The sequence below is a fragment of the Podarcis gaigeae genome, assembly GCF_964106915.1.
Source record: "Podarcis gaigeae genome assembly, chromosome: 9".
Classification (NCBI taxonomy): domain Eukaryota; kingdom Metazoa; phylum Chordata; class Lepidosauria; order Squamata; family Lacertidae; genus Podarcis; species Podarcis gaigeae.
In genome coordinates this window covers 36,950,090-36,968,123 of record NC_139685.1, presented here as the reverse complement: position 1 = coordinate 36,968,123, position 18,034 = coordinate 36,950,090, and the positions used below count along the sequence as shown (strand labels likewise).

General features: G+C 39.6%; 1 protein-coding gene across 5 annotated transcripts in view; it reads right to left on the bottom strand.

Annotated features, from left to right (window-relative positions):
• The window catches only part of MARCHF1 (membrane associated ring-CH-type finger 1), a 117,197-nt gene that overhangs the window by 41,775 nt on the left and 57,388 nt on the right, over positions 1-18,034 (bottom strand). For all 5 annotated transcript variants that reach the window (XM_083755930.1, XM_083755927.1, XM_083755928.1 and 2 more), the window contains one exon: positions 5,016-5,066. In XM_083755930.1, coding sequence (XP_083612056.1) covers positions 5,016-5,066 — 51 coding nt within the window. The remainder of the gene's footprint in view (positions 1-5,015; positions 5,067-18,034) is intronic.

The following is an 18,034-nucleotide window of genomic DNA, read 5'->3' as shown; positions in this document are numbered from 1 at the left end:
CCAGTGGCTATGAGTGGACTTCATCAACCCTGCTTGCCTACTACACGGGGCAGGTTGCATCCTAATTCCCAGCTAGTGGTGTGGTAGAGTTACTGCTCCATCTGGAGTTCTGCTATTTGAGCCGGCCAGGGCAGAATATGTGTGTGTGAAGGGAGCTATTTGTGAATTCTGGTGTGCCAGCTCCAGGCTGCCACAGCAGAGAAGACACTCTGGCTGCTGGAATAGTTTAGGATCTAGAAAATGCAAGGCTGGTCCAATTCTGCCCCAATGCCATTCTTGGGGGCCTTACATCAGCTACGGTGGTGGGAACACCTTTAGTAGCTGCCTGTTGACTGCCTATGCCACTGGTGGGTGCAGTAGGGTCCTCAACCTTGGCTGCAGACACCCCTCACCTCCCAGGCAGGCAGAGATCACCAGTGCCAGGTGGAAGGATATCTCCACCATATCTTACCACAAACACGCACACACATGCGCCCACACACACACAGCGAAGAGTAGGGCTCAGGGGTTAGAATTGATCTCTCAAAGGAATGGATTCCTCCTATGGGATATCTGCCATCTTCCTTAAAAACTCTGGATTCTGGAGGTTTTTTCTTATGAACCAATAAACAAATAAAACAAAACCACTATATGCTCCCGTAACTAGGCAGTAGGGAAAGCTTCAGCCACCTTGAGTGTATGGAAGCATGGGATATAATTTATGGTCACGAAATATATAGACAACTTCACAGAATTGTGACACAAGTAAAACACTCTGCAAATAAATTGGCACATCATTTTCAGCCTCGCCAAAACATGATCCAAAAGCAAGGCCGTCAGTTACACCAAGTTCAGTTTCAGAGTTAGTGTCTTTTATTCTGGCATGTAAGAAGGAGATGTCAGGTGTACTCATTCATTCCATGGCTGACACATTAGATCACAGTTACAGATAGGTAGCCGTGTTGGTCTGCCATAGTCAAAACAAAAAAAATTCCTTCCAGTAGCACCTTAAAGACCAACTAAGTTAGTTCTTGGTATGAGCTTTCGTGTGCATGCACACGAAACCTCATACCAAGAACTAATTTAGTTGGTCTTTAAGGTGCTACTGGAAGGAATTTTTTTTTGTTTTGACATTAGATCACAGCTTTTCATTTCTACATAACTTAAGTTTTGGGTTTTCACTCTTCATTTTGGCCAGTCCTCAATAGCAAGTTTGAAATGTAGCTTATTTCTCTCCCCCCCCCCCAACTTGTAATGCTTTCACTTGCAACATTAGTCACAGCAAAGGGGTGGGTTCCTTCCAACACAATGAATGTGATGTGTCCTAGAACAGCATTAGCTGCCATAGTAACAAGCTCTTCTCCAGTCAGCATCATTCACAGACAAGATTGTTGAAATAATTGTCCATATAAATGTCATCATATTTGTGTAATACTAGAAGTCAAAATCAGAGGGCTGTGGTGGTATTTTCCAAACCTTTACTGAGAGTTTGGCACATATGCTGATGAGGATGGCTAACTACATCATATCTAATCTAATCAGGATCAGAAACACCTCCCTCTATAATAATTAAGGGGAATGTCTGTGAAGCAATTCACATACTTAGCTGAAAGGTACTAAAATACTGGAAATAAAAAGTACTGATTTGAAGATATGAATACAGAAATCAAGGCAAATTATTCTACTGAGGTCAATATGACTGTGCAGAGGAATAAGGGCATGTTTACGAAGACATTCTTGGCTTTCATTTTCCTTTTAACAGATGTACTCAGTAATATTGTTATAGCTTTTAGCAAGTGAATTTTGGTATGTGCAAGTCAGTTGCTCAATTTAATAATCATCTGTTTATTACCCTGTTTGAAAACAAGCATAGTATGGTTAATTGTTACATAGGAATGCATTATGTTTGCATATGCCTCTTTGGAAAGTCCACACATACCAAACCTTTAGTTGTTTATACAGATCATATCCAAGTGTGTGTGATGATGATGTGTCTAAGCCAAGATGAATTACAACAGGCTTTTCTTGCACAACCATTATATTTATAAAATTTTAAAATAAATATCTACCATGCCTTCTGATTAAATAAGTCACTGAATCTGCATAGCAATTTTTAAAAATGCATCTTCACTTCCGCCGGCTTAAAGAGATCAAGTGTATCCAGAAACAAACTGAAAAAGTTCCAAAATAGTTTAAATCATTGAAGCTGCAAACCATTTTAAACACTCTGAAATCTTACTAGGGCATAACCAGACTCAGACCTGCAGCCATGGGTGTAGCCAGGATTTGGGGGGGCAGGCTTTTTGTTAGGGGGGCATAACTTCAGCTGGCTATGTATTTTTACTGGTTTTTTGGAGGAGGCAATTTTCCCTCCCTCCCCCCCCCCCCCGCTACACCCATGCCTGCTGTGTTATTTGGGAGGAAAAAGAAAATTCTAAGTATGGAAGCAAGAGAAAATGCCTAGAGCCGTTTAAGGAATAAACAATCTCCAACATGCTTGTTCACTACTAGAGACACTTGCACCTCTCCGAACTGGGAGACATGAGTATGAGGGGCCTTAGGTCACAGCACCTGCCCATCCTTCAAAAAAACAACCCCAAACGGGAGGTGGCATACACATGGTGGCCTTTCTGGAGCAGATGATTATTTGGTTGTGATTGAGTTTTATCTACTTTTTACTGTTAGCATTTAACTAAAAATTTCCATCAGGCTTTTATTGGCACATCATATTTTCGCTTTATTACTTATTAGGGAAGACCCGATTATTAAATGCCAAGCTCATATTTGTGGCCAACTGACAATGGATCAGATTAGAACAAAGCGACTCGTTCTTTTTACTATGTGCTAAATTTTAAATATGTGTGATGAAGAGAATCAGTCTTCTAAGAAATCCTTTCACTCCCACACATCCGAATGTGGTTGTAACAAGAACTATTCAGTACAGATCTATGCAAACCATTCATTAAAAAAGAAGCATTTTTTAAATAAATCCCTCTTTGAATTGCTTATACTTCTCACTGAGAAAAGAGGGAACCCTCAAATAAAATATGTGAACATTTTCATACAAGCAGATAGTCTCTCACACACCAACATATTACAAAGAGTGGACTGTATCACACTGAAAAGAAACAAATCTAGATTCTTCTGAAATTGTTATTGTCATATTAACTCACACATTTCAAAAGCAAGTAAACATTTAGAAAGAAAACACAGAGAAGGTAAAAAAAAAAAGCAGCATGCTTTACACTGTAGAAATAGCTAGAAACTTCTGCTGGGAGAATCAACACTAAAATGTAAAATAATTAATGTGAGATTCTAGATAGAATTCCTAGATTCTCCTGCAAAAAAAAGGTAATTTCCTCCAAAATGGTACACCTGCTCTCACTGTTTTAGATAAAGGACAGTCAGGGAATGATCCAGCCCCTCTCCTACATGTATGCATGGAACTGCACATGAGGTAGGAGGCTGGAACTCATCACTATGGCAAGCACTCTCTGCATGCATGCAAAGCTACAAAAATATTTGACAAATAAAATGTATTTCCTTTCCCCCCTCGAGACAGAGAGATGCATGTCCCACCCCTGAAAGAAAGGGGGGGGAACATGGATTTTCTGTAACAAATGCCATCCATATAAACAAAACACCAGCCGATTACCAGGAGAAGTGGACACTTTCCCATCCTTCTGTCACTTGTGCAGATTCACATACTGCCAGCAGAAACCTTTATGTGTGTTTGTGTGTGAAGTTGCCGCTGGCAGGTAATTCAAAAGAAAGCACTACATTGTTTGAGCCCTTCTTTGATGTGTCTTTCCACTGTATAAATGAATATCAAGAGGAACAGTAAATTTGGCAGGTGGGGGAAAAGAGATTTACAATTGCTTGCCTAGGTTGGCAGGTTTACTCTAGAATGCCGCTGCTTTCACAAACACCTAGCAACTACCGTGCCTTCAGGTGTAATAAGTTACTGTTCATATTACCCTCTGATGTAGTGCTCACCTTCTCGTATCTTGCTCAGCAGCTTGGTCAACTATGTTTAGTGGCCACAAAATGCAGCTATTTCTTCCTTATTCATTCAGACTCAGGAAATCAATTTCTTTCTCCATTTATTCAGAGTTTTCACCTAATCTGATTTTCATGCTCCAAATGACTATTATTATAAAACTTATTAATCTCCTTCCATAATCTCCTGTGCTCTTGGCACCACAAACATTATGGAGCAGGCTGAATATCTATATCTTCAACCTGCTTTTGAAATGTGAAAATATATGGAAGGCAATTTGTCAAGAGTCTGCAAAATAAATTTAGACACACACACACACACACACACACACACACACACATAGGGAACGGAAGGTTTGAGAGAGCAATATTCAGATCTAGTGAAGCCAATGGACTTTATACTGTTGACTTCAGTGAGATGTGGCTTGTTTCCAGAGTGACACATCTTGGCCTTGGGTGGGGAGAGGAGTATAAGGCAAAACCTTGGTTTAGTACTATGAGAGCAAGCCATAGTGATTCTTAGGCATGCATACTCCCTTCTCCAGTGCAGCCACAAGAAGGTATTGGGAAGCTTTCACTTCTGTTTTAAATGAACCACAGCTTTTCATGAAATCTGAACTGGGACAAAATATGGTTAATTTTAACTATGGTTTGCTGAAACAATTCAATTTCAAACCATAGTTTATAGCTCACTTGAACAAACCATAGTTGAGGTTAACCACAGTTTTCTATTTAGACAACACAGCAAAAGAGAAGCTTCTAGACTTTCTCCTTGTTGAGAGGAATAGAGGGCATGGGAGAGGTGTCTGTGATCAAGGCTTGCTTCAGCTCATTCTTGTAATGCTAAACCACAGTTTAGTGTTAAATGAAAACATACTCAAAGTATTACAAAGCCCATTTTAAAATGCAGCCCAATCACACTCATGTTTACGTTCTACTGTATTCAATGGGACTCACTCCCAAGTAAGTGTGCCTCAGATTACAGCAAAAACAGTATATGTCACAGTAGGTCTGCCTGAGAGTAGTTCGTAACTTACCTTTGAAATGTTACTTGAGCGGCTTGTTGAGCGGCCTGGAGATTTCTCATTCTGTAAAAAGAATAGTAAAGGTTGCTTAGCTTCTGTCTAAACCAGAAAATTAAAATTTGCACAGCATTATCTTTTGCTTTAACTCTCAGCATCTGAAAACCTACAAAGTTCGTGTCATTGAAGGATTACCAGCTGGTATCCAAAGAAGTACTTTAAGCAAGCTCAAGACCTCAGGAATTTTAGTTATTTCTCCTTACCACAGCACATCTTTATGCTTTAATCATAATTTTAAAAATCCCCACAATCTGTTGTCCAAGAAAGGAACTTAGAAGCCCCTTAGGGCATGTGGAACTAGTTATGCGTTTCTTTGGTTTCTAGCCATTGTTTAAAATTACTTAATAAATGTCAAATCTGGGAAAGAGAGAAAGCTGACAGTCTCTGTAGCTTCTGAATGTTGTTCTGCACAGCTGCAGGCACTATATGTGGGACGCCACAAAGAACATGAGGAAGAACTAGCTATGTATCCTAGACATTTTCCAACAATATTTAAAGTGTATTTACAAATCAAAGAAAACCATGTACATCTAGGCATAAAACTATCTTGACTCATATGAATGGAGCCTGACCCTAAAACTCAGCTAGATATTGTTATGTATGATATACATATACATACACAGACACAAGGAGTCAAAGGAAAGTAGTATTGCTTAAGCCAGGGGTCCCCAAAGTAAGGTCCGCGGGCCAGATAAGGCCCAAGGGACTCGTTTATCCAGCCCACAGCGACCCCCGCCACCCGCTGCTGCGTGGGTCGGAGGGGCAGCAGAAATAGGTTGTGCACATGTGCAAGCGTTATTTCCGGTTCATATCCGGGTCAGAGGAGGCCTGTGAACATGTGCACAAGCTATTTCCTGTGCTCCTCTGCCCCGGAAGTGTGCTGGAAATAATGTGTGCACATGCATATGGGCACGCGCTCCTCCGCGCGATCAGCACTGGAGACACCAGCCCGAGGTGCGGTAAGTTTGCTGGCCCCTGGCTTAAGCAGTAGTTATGCCCAGGTCAGCAGAAAGATGCCTCCTAGTTGAATGGTACTTAACTCCCAACACAAGTGGGCATATATTACAGAAACTTGCCAATGATTAAGTCCTTGAGGGATACCAACCATCAAGCAAAGCTTGAATTTGTTATGTTTCCAGTAAGGATTCTAGACAACAACACCCTGCAATATCTCAACTATGAAGCCCCTATTTCTTTTCATCCTGAGAAGCAGCAAAAAAAGAGATGGTGGTGATGTTCTGAGAGGGAAACCATCTTAGTAGGACAGATCATAGTTGGATGACCTACAGTTTTGTCCTTGTGTATATGGAGAAACAAGTGAACCCAACTACTTCCAAGTTTGTTCTTTGGAAAATTGGACAGAGGTGCAAAAGCCAGGGAGGTGGGAGAAAGTAGAGGAGAATATCTAAAAATGGTTGTGGGCACAATGGGTGGGAGAGGTGCATACTGGACTTTTCTGTGTACTTTTAAAAACATAACTGCACCACTGGTACAAGCAGAGATAGAGCTGCAATCAGTGGCTCACCATGTCTCCACACAATACTTCAGTTAGAATTGCTAAGCTAAAGCCTATGCACAAAAAAGAGCAAAATTATGTTCCTTTCACAATGCATATGTAAAGATACTGCCATAAATATTAATGCATTTACAGATGTTACTTGCTAATTGCTAAGGCATATGTCAAGCGCATTTAGGTTACGAACATCTATGGCAACAGAATAAAATACAGTACTATTTCTATATTTTCCCCGTCAGACGTATCTCTTATTCAGCTCTGGAATTTTTCTTTAGTTTCCTACAACATTAATCAATGTATCCAAGTAACAACCTAGTTTTTGACTTGTCTGAGCATGTCACAGTCACCTTCTGTTGCTTCTTTGCTCATGCCTAAATTACTGTCATACCTCATGTTATGTCCGCTTCATGTTACATTCTTTCAGGTTATGTTCCGCGGCGACCTGGAAGTACTGGAAAGGGTTACTTCCAGGTTTCACCACTCACACATGTGCAAAAGCGCAAAATGACATCACGCGCATGTGCAGAAGCGGTGAATTGCAACCCCTGCGTGCGCAGACGCACCGCTGCGGGTTGCATTCTTTTCATGTTGCGAACGGGCCTCCAGAACGGATCCCGTTCGCAACCAGAGGTACCACTGTACCTGGAAATCATTAATAGCATGTGAGAGTGCACCAACATTTAATACTAGGTTAAGGCTAAGGAAGCTCGAGTATTCATTTACAGTTTTACAAAAGGTATGAACAGCAAAGTATATTTTTGTTGTTTCCTTTACCCCCAGCCTGCAAACATGTTCAGGTTGCTGTGCAACATGTACAAGGTAGACTAGCCTGTCAGCTAAAGCATGCTTTTATAATTAAAATCATTTATACGTTTCCAAGCACAATTCACAGGCTATACATGAGAGTCAGGCATGCCAACTCTAGGGGGCAGAGATGTCGTCAGCCCCTTCAATATTCCTTAGCAAAGGGCTCAGACCCCAAATATTCAAGGCGCAAGGGAGACCGGCACAGCCAGGCGCAAGGCCTAGCTGAAAGCTGTACTGGCTCAGATGGTGTCAGGAGATGTTGCAAGCCAGTCCCTGCAGCATCTCCTGACACCAGGGGGACTTGCATGACCTAGTAGAAGGCAGAACTGGCCTGTGCTGAATCTCCCATCACTGCACAGGCCAGTGCAGCCTTCCGCTACACCACGTCAGTCTGGCTTGCATGGCGTTGGAAGATGTGTATGACATCATGTGATGAATGTCACACAGATATAAGAAAGAAGAGAAAAAAACACCTAGCAATTTTATCCATAATGGATTTTGCTGGGCTCTCAGTCCGTGACTTCCTGGCTGCACAAATATATCACACAGCTTGCTTGAGATTTAATGTTTTCCACCTTGACTCCCAACAGAAGCCTATAGTCCTCTTCAACATTTAATGATTCTGTTTTAGAACTCCTATTTCGGCTTTAGAAAGTTAGTGGTAATATGTTAGTAATAACATGGTTACTTCTTTGGAAAGTATGTATCAATTTCTAGAGAAGTGGGCATGTTAATGTCAAATAAATGAGCAACTGTTATGAAAAGCTGGTGTAAAAGCTATGCATGTAACAAAAATAAAATTATGACAAGGGCCAGTGTATATAAAAGCCTCACTCAATACTAAGTTCTATTAGGTGTGGGTTTTTTTAAAAAAAGAAAAAATCTAGAGATATGAAAGAAGCAGAAGTAAAGAGATGCTGTCACTGCCTTTCCAAACCACAAAGGAGAATAGGTAATTTTTTACACCAGGAAAATCTATAGAATGAGGCTCACAACTACCATCTTTTATCATCCTTTTTTCCAGTATCTCAATCAAATTTAAGCACTTTGATTAGTATTCCTTCTTCCCATTCTGATGAAAGTACATTTAACCTTCAAATAGGGAGGCAGGTGGCACTGTGGGTTCACCCACAGAGCCTAGGACTTGCCCCGCGACGGGGTGAGCTCCTGTTGCTCGGTCCCTGCTCCTGCCAACCTAGCAGTTCGAAAGCACGTCAAAGTGCAAGTAGATAAATAAGTACCTCTCTGGCGGGAAGGTAAACGGTGTTTCCGTGTGCTGCTCCAGTTCGCCAGAAGTGGCTTAGTCATGCTGGCCACATGACCCGGAAGCCGTACGCCGGCTCCCTCGGCCAGTAAAGCGAGATGAGCACCGCAACCCCAGAGTTGGTCACGACTGGACCTAATTGTCAGGGGTCCCTTTACCTTTTTTAACCTTCAAATGCAGCATACGAAACATATAAGAAAGAATGAAAGGCACATGTCTGTTCCATTTCTTCTTTCCTTATTTAAAGCTTTTAAAAATTCCATTTCTGAAGTAAAGTTTTGGTTTGAAGAAACGTGTAAGGGAATTCACACAACTGAATGTAAAGCGTGCACAGCATATAAACTGTCTTGACTTTTATATGAAGAGATCAACAGGAGATCAGCAGGTGACTAACACGAAAGCTCATACCAGTAACAAACTTAGTTGGTCTCCAGGGGTTAGAAGGATCTTGCAAACACTTTACTTCCCCCTCCCCCCCCAAAAAAAAAACTCATAAAAGCATATACAGCCACAGGCAACTGAAAATTGGTAGGATCTGATTCGTCTAATCAGTGGATATTTTGTCTCCTCTCGTTGAACCTGATGGGGAAAGAGAATTCAACCCAAATTGGAATGAGTGGTGGGAAATAAAAAGGCAATCTCAAGCCACAGTCAAGGTCAGTTGGTGGGTCTGTCACAGTAAATAAGTGAGCAAAGAAAAGGACAGAAGCAGTAGAGCTGGAACATAAAGGCTTAGAGGTTTGAGATGCCTGACAGAAGCCAACAACTGAAATGACTCACAGAAGCTGAGGAGGTCTCTGGCTGAAAGTCACTGCCCCAGAGGTAGCCTTCGAGAAAGTACTAAGACCAATTCAGTAGGGTTGCTGAGTACCTGACGAAGCAGAGTTTGCTGGCACTGAAGATTACAGCAAAAGTCCTGATAGAAGCCTGATAGACGAGGCTGTGGACCTGAGTGAAGACTGCAAGTAGAGTCCTCAATGCCTATAGGTGAGGAATTGAATCCCTTAGAATAGTCTTCTTAAATGTTATAATGCATAAGCCTTTTAGTTAAAGAAACAGTTTCCAAGTAAAGTTCAACATATGAATTAGTATTACCATCTTTTTACATTGTTAATTAAAGTAAAATATATTTTGTGAAGCTTTCCACTGCTTTGTACCACTCTTATGCATAGCTACTGATTGGTAAACCAAGGCTTTGGCTTTGTATTTATACAAAGTGGCAGGAGTAAAAGGGTTGGATAGATAAGTAAAAGTTTTCAGCCTGAAGTAGAGAAAGCAAAACAGCTGAATTGTGCTTCAATAATAATAATAATAATAATAATAATAATAATAATAATAATAAAACAATTGTGTCGGAGATGGGGGTAGTTCGTTACGATCTGGTGGCAGTGCGGTGGGAGTTGTGACAGAACTTCATCTAGCTCTGTTCTTAGTGGAGCAGAGATTTATCTACAAAATATAAATGTTTAGATTCGTTAATTTAGAAGACAAATTGAATTATTTGGGAGCCAGAATAGCTCGCAAGGAAATCCATCAGGCCATGCTAATTGGCAGACAACAGTCAATTAACATCCAAGATGAAAGAGTAGCCAAGTACTTGACAAACAGCCAAAAGCATTTCAGAAAGAAAAGTACATTAATTAAATACACAGAACAGAGGTGCCTCAATTAGTACAGAGCTGGAAAACAACCTTGTTTATTTTATTTACAGCACATAAAATGTGGATTTTTTCATACCGTCCTAACAGTACATTCCTGCACACTACTCAAAAAGAGTCTCACTGAGTTGGGTAGGACTTACTCCAAGCACATTGGTAGTGGATGACAGCAGAGCAGATTTGCTTTACAGAAGCCGTGGGGTCACAATTCATTCCATGAAATCATTTTTACAAAAAAGCAAATTTGCGAATAAGAGTCTTGGAAATCAGAGAGCTGAAAAGAAATGCCTGTTACTTCTGCACCTTATATGTTGATGTAGCATAAAGTGTAAAATAACTACAAGAATAGGTTTTGTTGTACCTAACACTTTCCTTCAATAATATTTTTTGTAGCCCAATAGCTCTTTTAGCACTATTGCTAAATTTTATCAAGTTGCAGAGAGAGCCACATTCCTACTCTATGTCTACCAATTGTATATATTAAAATAGATGCAGTAGCTATTTTCCCACTGCACAAACTGGTTATTGTTGCATGCCAAATTTATATACAATAGAACACTGGATCTTACTTGCCCTGTCAGCTGTATTTATTTGGATATTCTGTATTTTGCTCCAAAAACAAATTTTATTTGCCATGAAACTCACTGGGGGACCTTGGGCCAGTCATCACATTGAAGGATTGTTGTGGGAATAAAATGAGGAGTGAGGTAATGAATGCTGTACCTTTACTGGTCAGCCATTGGATGGATGCTATAGAATATTTAATTTATTACATTTAGAATTCTTAGAAGCTTCTAAGCTTCTAAGAATTCTAAATGTAATAAATTAAATATTCTATAGCATCCATCCAATGGCTGACCAGTAAAGGTACAGCAACTTTTTTAAAAAGAGGAAATACCTGGACGCCAAAAATATTCATGAAAGGGTACATTTTACAGTGGAACCTTGTTTTTCGAACATAATCCATTCCAGAAGATCGTTCGACTTCCTAAACCAGGCATCAGCAAGTTCAGCCCTCCAGATGTTTTGTGACTACAACTCCCATCATCCCTGACCACTGGCCCTTTTAGCTAGGGATGATGGGAGTTGTAGTCCCAAAACATCTGGAGGGCTGAGTTTGCCTATGCCTGTCCTAAACGTTCGAAAACCAAAAACTGAAAGCAGAAGCCTCAATACAATAGGGAAACTCAAAACGGAAACTGTGTGGCACATTCAGCTTCTGAAAATCATTCAAAAACTGAACCAGTTACTTCCGGGTTTTCGGCGTTCAAAAGCCGAAATGTTCAACTTCCGAGATGGTTGAAAACTGAGGTTCCACTGTATATGGAATTTAAAAAGTGAATGCTTGAAGGGTAAATGCAAATAAAAGTATCCTCTTCTCCCTCTCTATGGCCTATGAAAGCTCTTTATTATGATCAAACACTGACCTCACTCTCCATTAAGATGCTGCTTTTACAGAGCTATGGCAGCAAATATCTCACATAAGCAAGCTCCATGCTGATCTCCATGACAACAGGTTATATTCTCTACCAATAAAAACTACTGTGTCCAAGGTTATTCCTCTTTTTCTTTTTCCTGTGCAACTGGCATAATGCAGAAATATAAAGCTGCAATGATTAGCTATTCATTGTGAGATTACACTTAATGACAAGATGTCTGCAACCCTCCAAAAATCAATGAAATAAAACTTTTAAGACATTCTGATAGTATGTTCATAGTAGATGCTTACATTTTGATAGTCTTCATCTTGCTGGTTAAGTGAATATAGCCTTTATTTCTACTAGAATCCTTTCTAGTAGAAATCCTTAGCTGATGGATTTGTAGCTCTTTTGTAACTGAACTATGGGATAATCCATTCAGACAGGAGAGCAAACCATGGGGATATTGGAAGTGTGCTGATGTGGCAAATGGTGTTTGCCCAGGCCACAGTTTGCCATGCTAAGATGCAAAGGGAAACTGGTTTCTCACTAACAAGAAACTTGAAATCTCTTCCCTTTGTGCCTGCGGGAAGGGGCAGAGGGAGAATATGCTGAAGGCCTATGTGATTCCTTTCCATATCTCCAGAACATAGTAGGATTCATAATACAAGTGCACTCTAGTATGTAGCCTTTCCTTAGACTTGGATAGATTTCCTGAGCTGGTCTGGGCTAGGTTTTGATCAAGTGATCAAGTGTCAGACGCTAGCACAGTAACTCCACAAAGCAGTTGTCTAACTAAAAAAATAATAAAAAAATGTTTTGGTAATCTTAGTGGCATTCTTGTTGCATCCACTTAAAACCACACAACACCACCTTGTCATCTAGGGCATAGATCACTTGACACAGTTGCACAATGCAGTGCTCACTGTTACAGACACATTCAGCCTCAATTTTGGGTGGACCACACAGGACTGAAAGTTAGGGATGGGGCACCTCTGACCCATGGGCCAAATTTGACCCACAAGGCTGTTTTCCCCATACTCAACTTCCTAACATCTGACATCATTTGCGTCATCGGGTGTGGGGCAGGTTACATGACCATTACATTGGCTACATGACCAAGGTCTTTGTGAGGAATTCAATAATGCAGCTAATCCCTATATAAAGCAACTCTTTCAGCCCCATGTTTGTGGCTTGGGAAGTTCCAAGTGTAGGGCTGTTGTCAGGGTCCAATAAGGATCAGGCCCACTAGACCAAAAAGATTCCCCATCCCTGCTATGGAGCCTTGCAGCACAACCCATCAATGAGGGTAACACCACATCAAACATCAGTTGCTTTCCTATATTCATTGAGAAATAAGTTGTTGAAATAGATAGACTGGAGGCATAGTGACAACTTTCTACTTTCTACACAAATGTACTGAAAAATACTCACCACCCTCAATCAAAAGCAGCAGAGGATAGCCTGGGTAGAGAGAAAATGAGAGGGTTTCTCTCCTCTCTGCCTGTGCAACAGCGATACCAGATCAGTCAGAAGGAGGAGAAACCTAGCTGTCATTCCTTCGACTTCAGAGAAAAGAAAGAGGCCACTCTGTGGCCTGGTTTGCACATAACACTAAGGACATGAATTGTTTAAGAAACCACAAGTTAAACACGGGTTGTCTCCAGATGACTGGAGAAACAAGTCATATTTCCCTCCAATGTTTGTTTTGCTTTCCAGCTACTCTTGCCTCTTGGCTTTATAGCTGAATGAATTTATGGAGTAGGGTGTTCAAACAATCCATGGTTAAGACACATTATGGTTTATTGCCTGTAAACACATAGTCCAGGAAATCATGGCTTAGCTGTGCAAACCAACTAGCTTGGCAGGCAAAGTCAAAGATAATAATAATTTATTATTTATACCCCACCCATCTGGCTGAGCTTCCCCAGCCACTCTGGGCAGCTCCCAATCAAGTGTTAAGATCAGGTGATGAAACATGTGGCTGCTCTACAACTCTGCAATGATTTACATTTATTGATTATTATTGATTGATTATTAATTGAATTTAATAATCAGGCTTTGGGGGAGTTCTGCTTAAGTACAATATTTTTCCTCTTTTCTATTTTAAAAGCTTATTTTTGTACAGAATACAACTGAATACAAAACAGCTTGGGGGAAATTGAATATGGTAACCAGATTGTTCAGTTTAATAAGGAATTGAAAATGATGCTAAATTACAAATAGTGTCTTTAACAGGAGGCATACCTACTATATTAACACATGTTTTGTGCAAAATGCAATATTAAAAACTATATAACATTTTCTAATTGAAAGAAAATCTAACAATCGCATAGCTCACCTGTATCAGAAAAAAGTTGCAAAAGGTTACATGTCATAAGATGGGTTTCACAAATTGTCTTTGTTGACTTATTGCATTTTAGGGAGCCTGAATCTGAATATGCTAATATAAAGGGACATGAGGCTTAAGATCAAATCAGCAATCCACTGTCCTTTAGATGACAGTCTTCCATTTATTCCGAGTTTACAGATAAAAGCTTTCAGGAAACAATTACCTTATGTGTCTTTTCCATTAGCCATGCAGTACATGGAACTGACCAGTTGATTTTTATCTTTTGTCACATTGTATTTTGTGTGTGTTAGCCTGATCTTTCATTCTCTGGACAGACTGGAGCATTCCCTTTATGTGGAGGAGGATCAGGAAGAAGTGTCCTTGCTGCATACTATAGGGGTGAGGTTGGAAGAATGGGTAATTTAATTGATGGTGAAGCGGGGAGTGGATAAGATCTAGTACTGCTCATTTTATCTGGAGCCTAGTAGGGGAAGGGTTTAGCTCTTTGTCTGGGTCCTAAACAAGAATTCATTGAGAGAAAAGTTAGTAAGAAAGAGTGGAGAGGAGCCCTAAGAGGGAGATAGGGATGAAGGACTTGGAGGACTGGAACTTGCTGTTGAGTGAATACGTTTACAGTTGCCAGAGATGTTTATCAATTTACAGGTGCTCACTGTATATTTTACATTTATTTAAAAGTATATTATCATTTTTTCCAAAATGTTTCGTTGGTGATTCTTTTCCTCAAACATATAAGGAATATATGCAATGGAAAGAGCAAGCGAGTGAAGGAGGCTCAGCACTGATTGAAACCAGCAATATAAAAGCAGCAAGAAAATACTAAACACTGAATCACAGAATCATAGAACTGTGGAGTCAGAAGGGACCCAGAGGATTAAATGGGTCAGTGCCCTGCAATGTGGGAATCTCAACTAAAGCATCCATCACAAATGGCCATCCAACCTCTACTTAAAAACCTCCAAGGAAAGAGAGTCCACCACCTTCCAGTGGACTTGGTTCTACTGTCAAGCAGCTCTTACCACTGGAAAGTGCCTTCTGATGTTTGGTCAGAATCTCTTTTCTTGTAACTTGAAGCCATTAGTTTGGGTCATACCCCCTGGAGCAGAGGAAACAAGCTTGCTCCATCATCCATGTATCAGCCCTTTAGATATTTGAAGAGACGCCTCCTCTTTTCCAGGCTAAACATACCCAGTTCAATCTACTTAACTTTTTTTATCTACAAAAATATCTTTGCTCTACAGATCAATTCAAATAAAAAAAAAACAACTCTACAAAATGACTGAACTAATTGTAAACCTTACCCATTTTGGGAGCTAATAATGCTTGAATGCTGAAGAGGAATTTTTTTTGTTGAGGTTTGGAAACATTTTATGGCAACAATCAGAAGAAAACTGACTTCCACCACAAACTGCATCAAAACTTAGTCTCATAGAAAAAACGGACAGGTAACTCATACCTCTTAAGTCATTTGAGATGGAAAGTAAACTGTCTTATAATGCCCATTTATCATGTAAGATAAGTGATGATATAATTATATGAAAATACATGGATTGTAAAATAAATTGCCATGAATACTTGATCAGCTAAAGAAGCTATAGAAAAAAGTTTTAATACGAGAATACAATCTCAGTTTGGAATAATCTCTGCCCAGGTTCATATAAACTGTGTTCAATACAAAATTATTGATTGTGAGAGACCAACGCAAAGAGTGATGGCATAAATTCTAAAGCTCAGATGTTTCGGTCTCTCCCTAGCAGAGAAGTCATGAACAGTTATTAATTCAGAGTAAGCTTGCTCATAAGGCACTACCCTTTTATGCCTTATTGTTTTAATAAACCTCTGTGAAGTCTTATTTGCCTCTTCCATCAAAAGTTGCAGCAGCATCCATCCAATGGCTAACTTACTAGACATTTTTGCTGAAAGATTAGAGAGCAAGAAACTGCCTTGGGGAAAAAATGGGGAGCAGCTAAGTGCTCTTTAAAGAGAATGGACCAGATGCTGACTGGTAGTATAGGCATATAATTTTTCAGACTGCCATCACTGGAGCAAATTAAAGATGTGATTTATGCAAGATCAGTGCAGACTCTGTGCACTATGACTCCCAAGGATAATTATTATCTGTGTTCTGAAGGACAAACTACAGTTCTATAAAGGTCACTAAGCACTATAGAATCTTGTGTGCTGGAATCTTAAAGGAACAAAAAGAATACCCAAGGACCTGCAAAATGATGGATGAGAATAAACTACTGCTGTGTTTATAGCACTGTCAAACATTATATAGGATTCTTACTTATTCCCCTAAATGATAGGCATCTATCTAGGCACTAGTTATAACTCATTTCTGAGCATCACTATATGCCTAGGTACTACCTAAATCAGATCAAAGCTGATAGCCAAGAAGGAATGAACAGCAATAAATGATAGGTGCATCCATACTTTTTAGCATGTAAAACCTGAACTCCATTCTCAGTCCTTGGCAACAGCCAGAGAGCTCTGGGATCCAATATAAACATTGTGTTAAGCATGTTATTGGTCCTTGAGCAATACTAAATAGCAGCTACATTGGGGAGGAATCTAGATTTTGATTGAAACATTACCACACTTCTGAAATGGAGTGCTCCACAACTGATATCTAATAAACAATAGTTTATTAGTTTAGACCTTTCCTTTCCCTCCTACAATGGATACAGCAAAACAATTTTACAAATATTCATTTTGATCATCATTTTCCAAAGCTGAAGTCAATGCAATGAAACTAAATTCAGGACTGATTAGCAGATGAAATATTTTTCTTAATTTATCTCAAAGCACTTAACATTTTGCTCTTATAATTGTCATTTTAACTTCTACATTTCAAAGTACATTTTTTGAAACATTGCGAGTGATTTATTTTCTAAATGCTGTAAGTTCATTAATTGTACCACTCTATAGAGCCTATTTGGTTGTACTAGCTTTCTCCGCTGCTCAAAATTTAACTTGAATCATTTGCATTTGGAATCTTTTCAGCATTTTTCAGACAAACTTAATTTTCAGCACTAAAATAGTGAAACAAAAGAATTTTTTTAAAAAGACAACACAACACTTTCCTATTCATTCAATGCAAGCTCATTGTTTCTATAAAAACACAGGTTTTGTTTTTAAACGAACTACTCAAATTTTGTTGCATTGTTTTGAGTTCCTAGGCTATATGAAAAATTCTATGGCCCCAGAATATGCATTCTATAATCAATGAATGCAAATCAAGTTTTACAGTTTGTTTAAATAAAATGTGAACTTCAGAGAGAGATGAATGACTGAATTTATCAGAAAATGTCCAGTCACCATCTGTAATGCTTACATGAACTGAGGAAGACCTAAAAGTAATAATGGAAATAGGACATAATGGTCTCCTCCTGCTGCTTAAAAGCCAAAACGAATAGTGACTCACTCATGATTATTCAGAAGTAGGAGATATTGATCTTGGGGCAAACGGCTGCAGTGACATTTTTATTATGCCAGGATATTGAAAGAAGCATAGTCATTTGCATTGTTATAAGATCAAGGCAGGTACAGTGAAATAGTTGAATATTCTTCAAAGTGCTGCATGGACCACAGCAACAGACCTGAACACTTCAGTCCACTCCATATGTATAAATTGCAGCAGAGACCACAGCTAAGTGTCAGTGTTGGCAGCATCTTCCCTACTCTCCCTCCCTCAGTTAAAAAGAAAACAAAAGCAAGCTTGCTATGGGCTTACTTGTTGAAGAGGACTAGGGGGGGATTTTACTCACCACACAACTGGCTAATTCATGATGAGATTTTTGCCTTCTCATAGCAACATGCATAGTTGATAGATTACAAAGTATACTCAGTACTTTTTTAAAAAAGAAACGTAGGTGTCTGTAATCATCACAAAGTTGTTACAGTAAATGCCACACTTTTTAACAACAACAAAAAGAGGTGCCAGTACTGGGTACCCTTG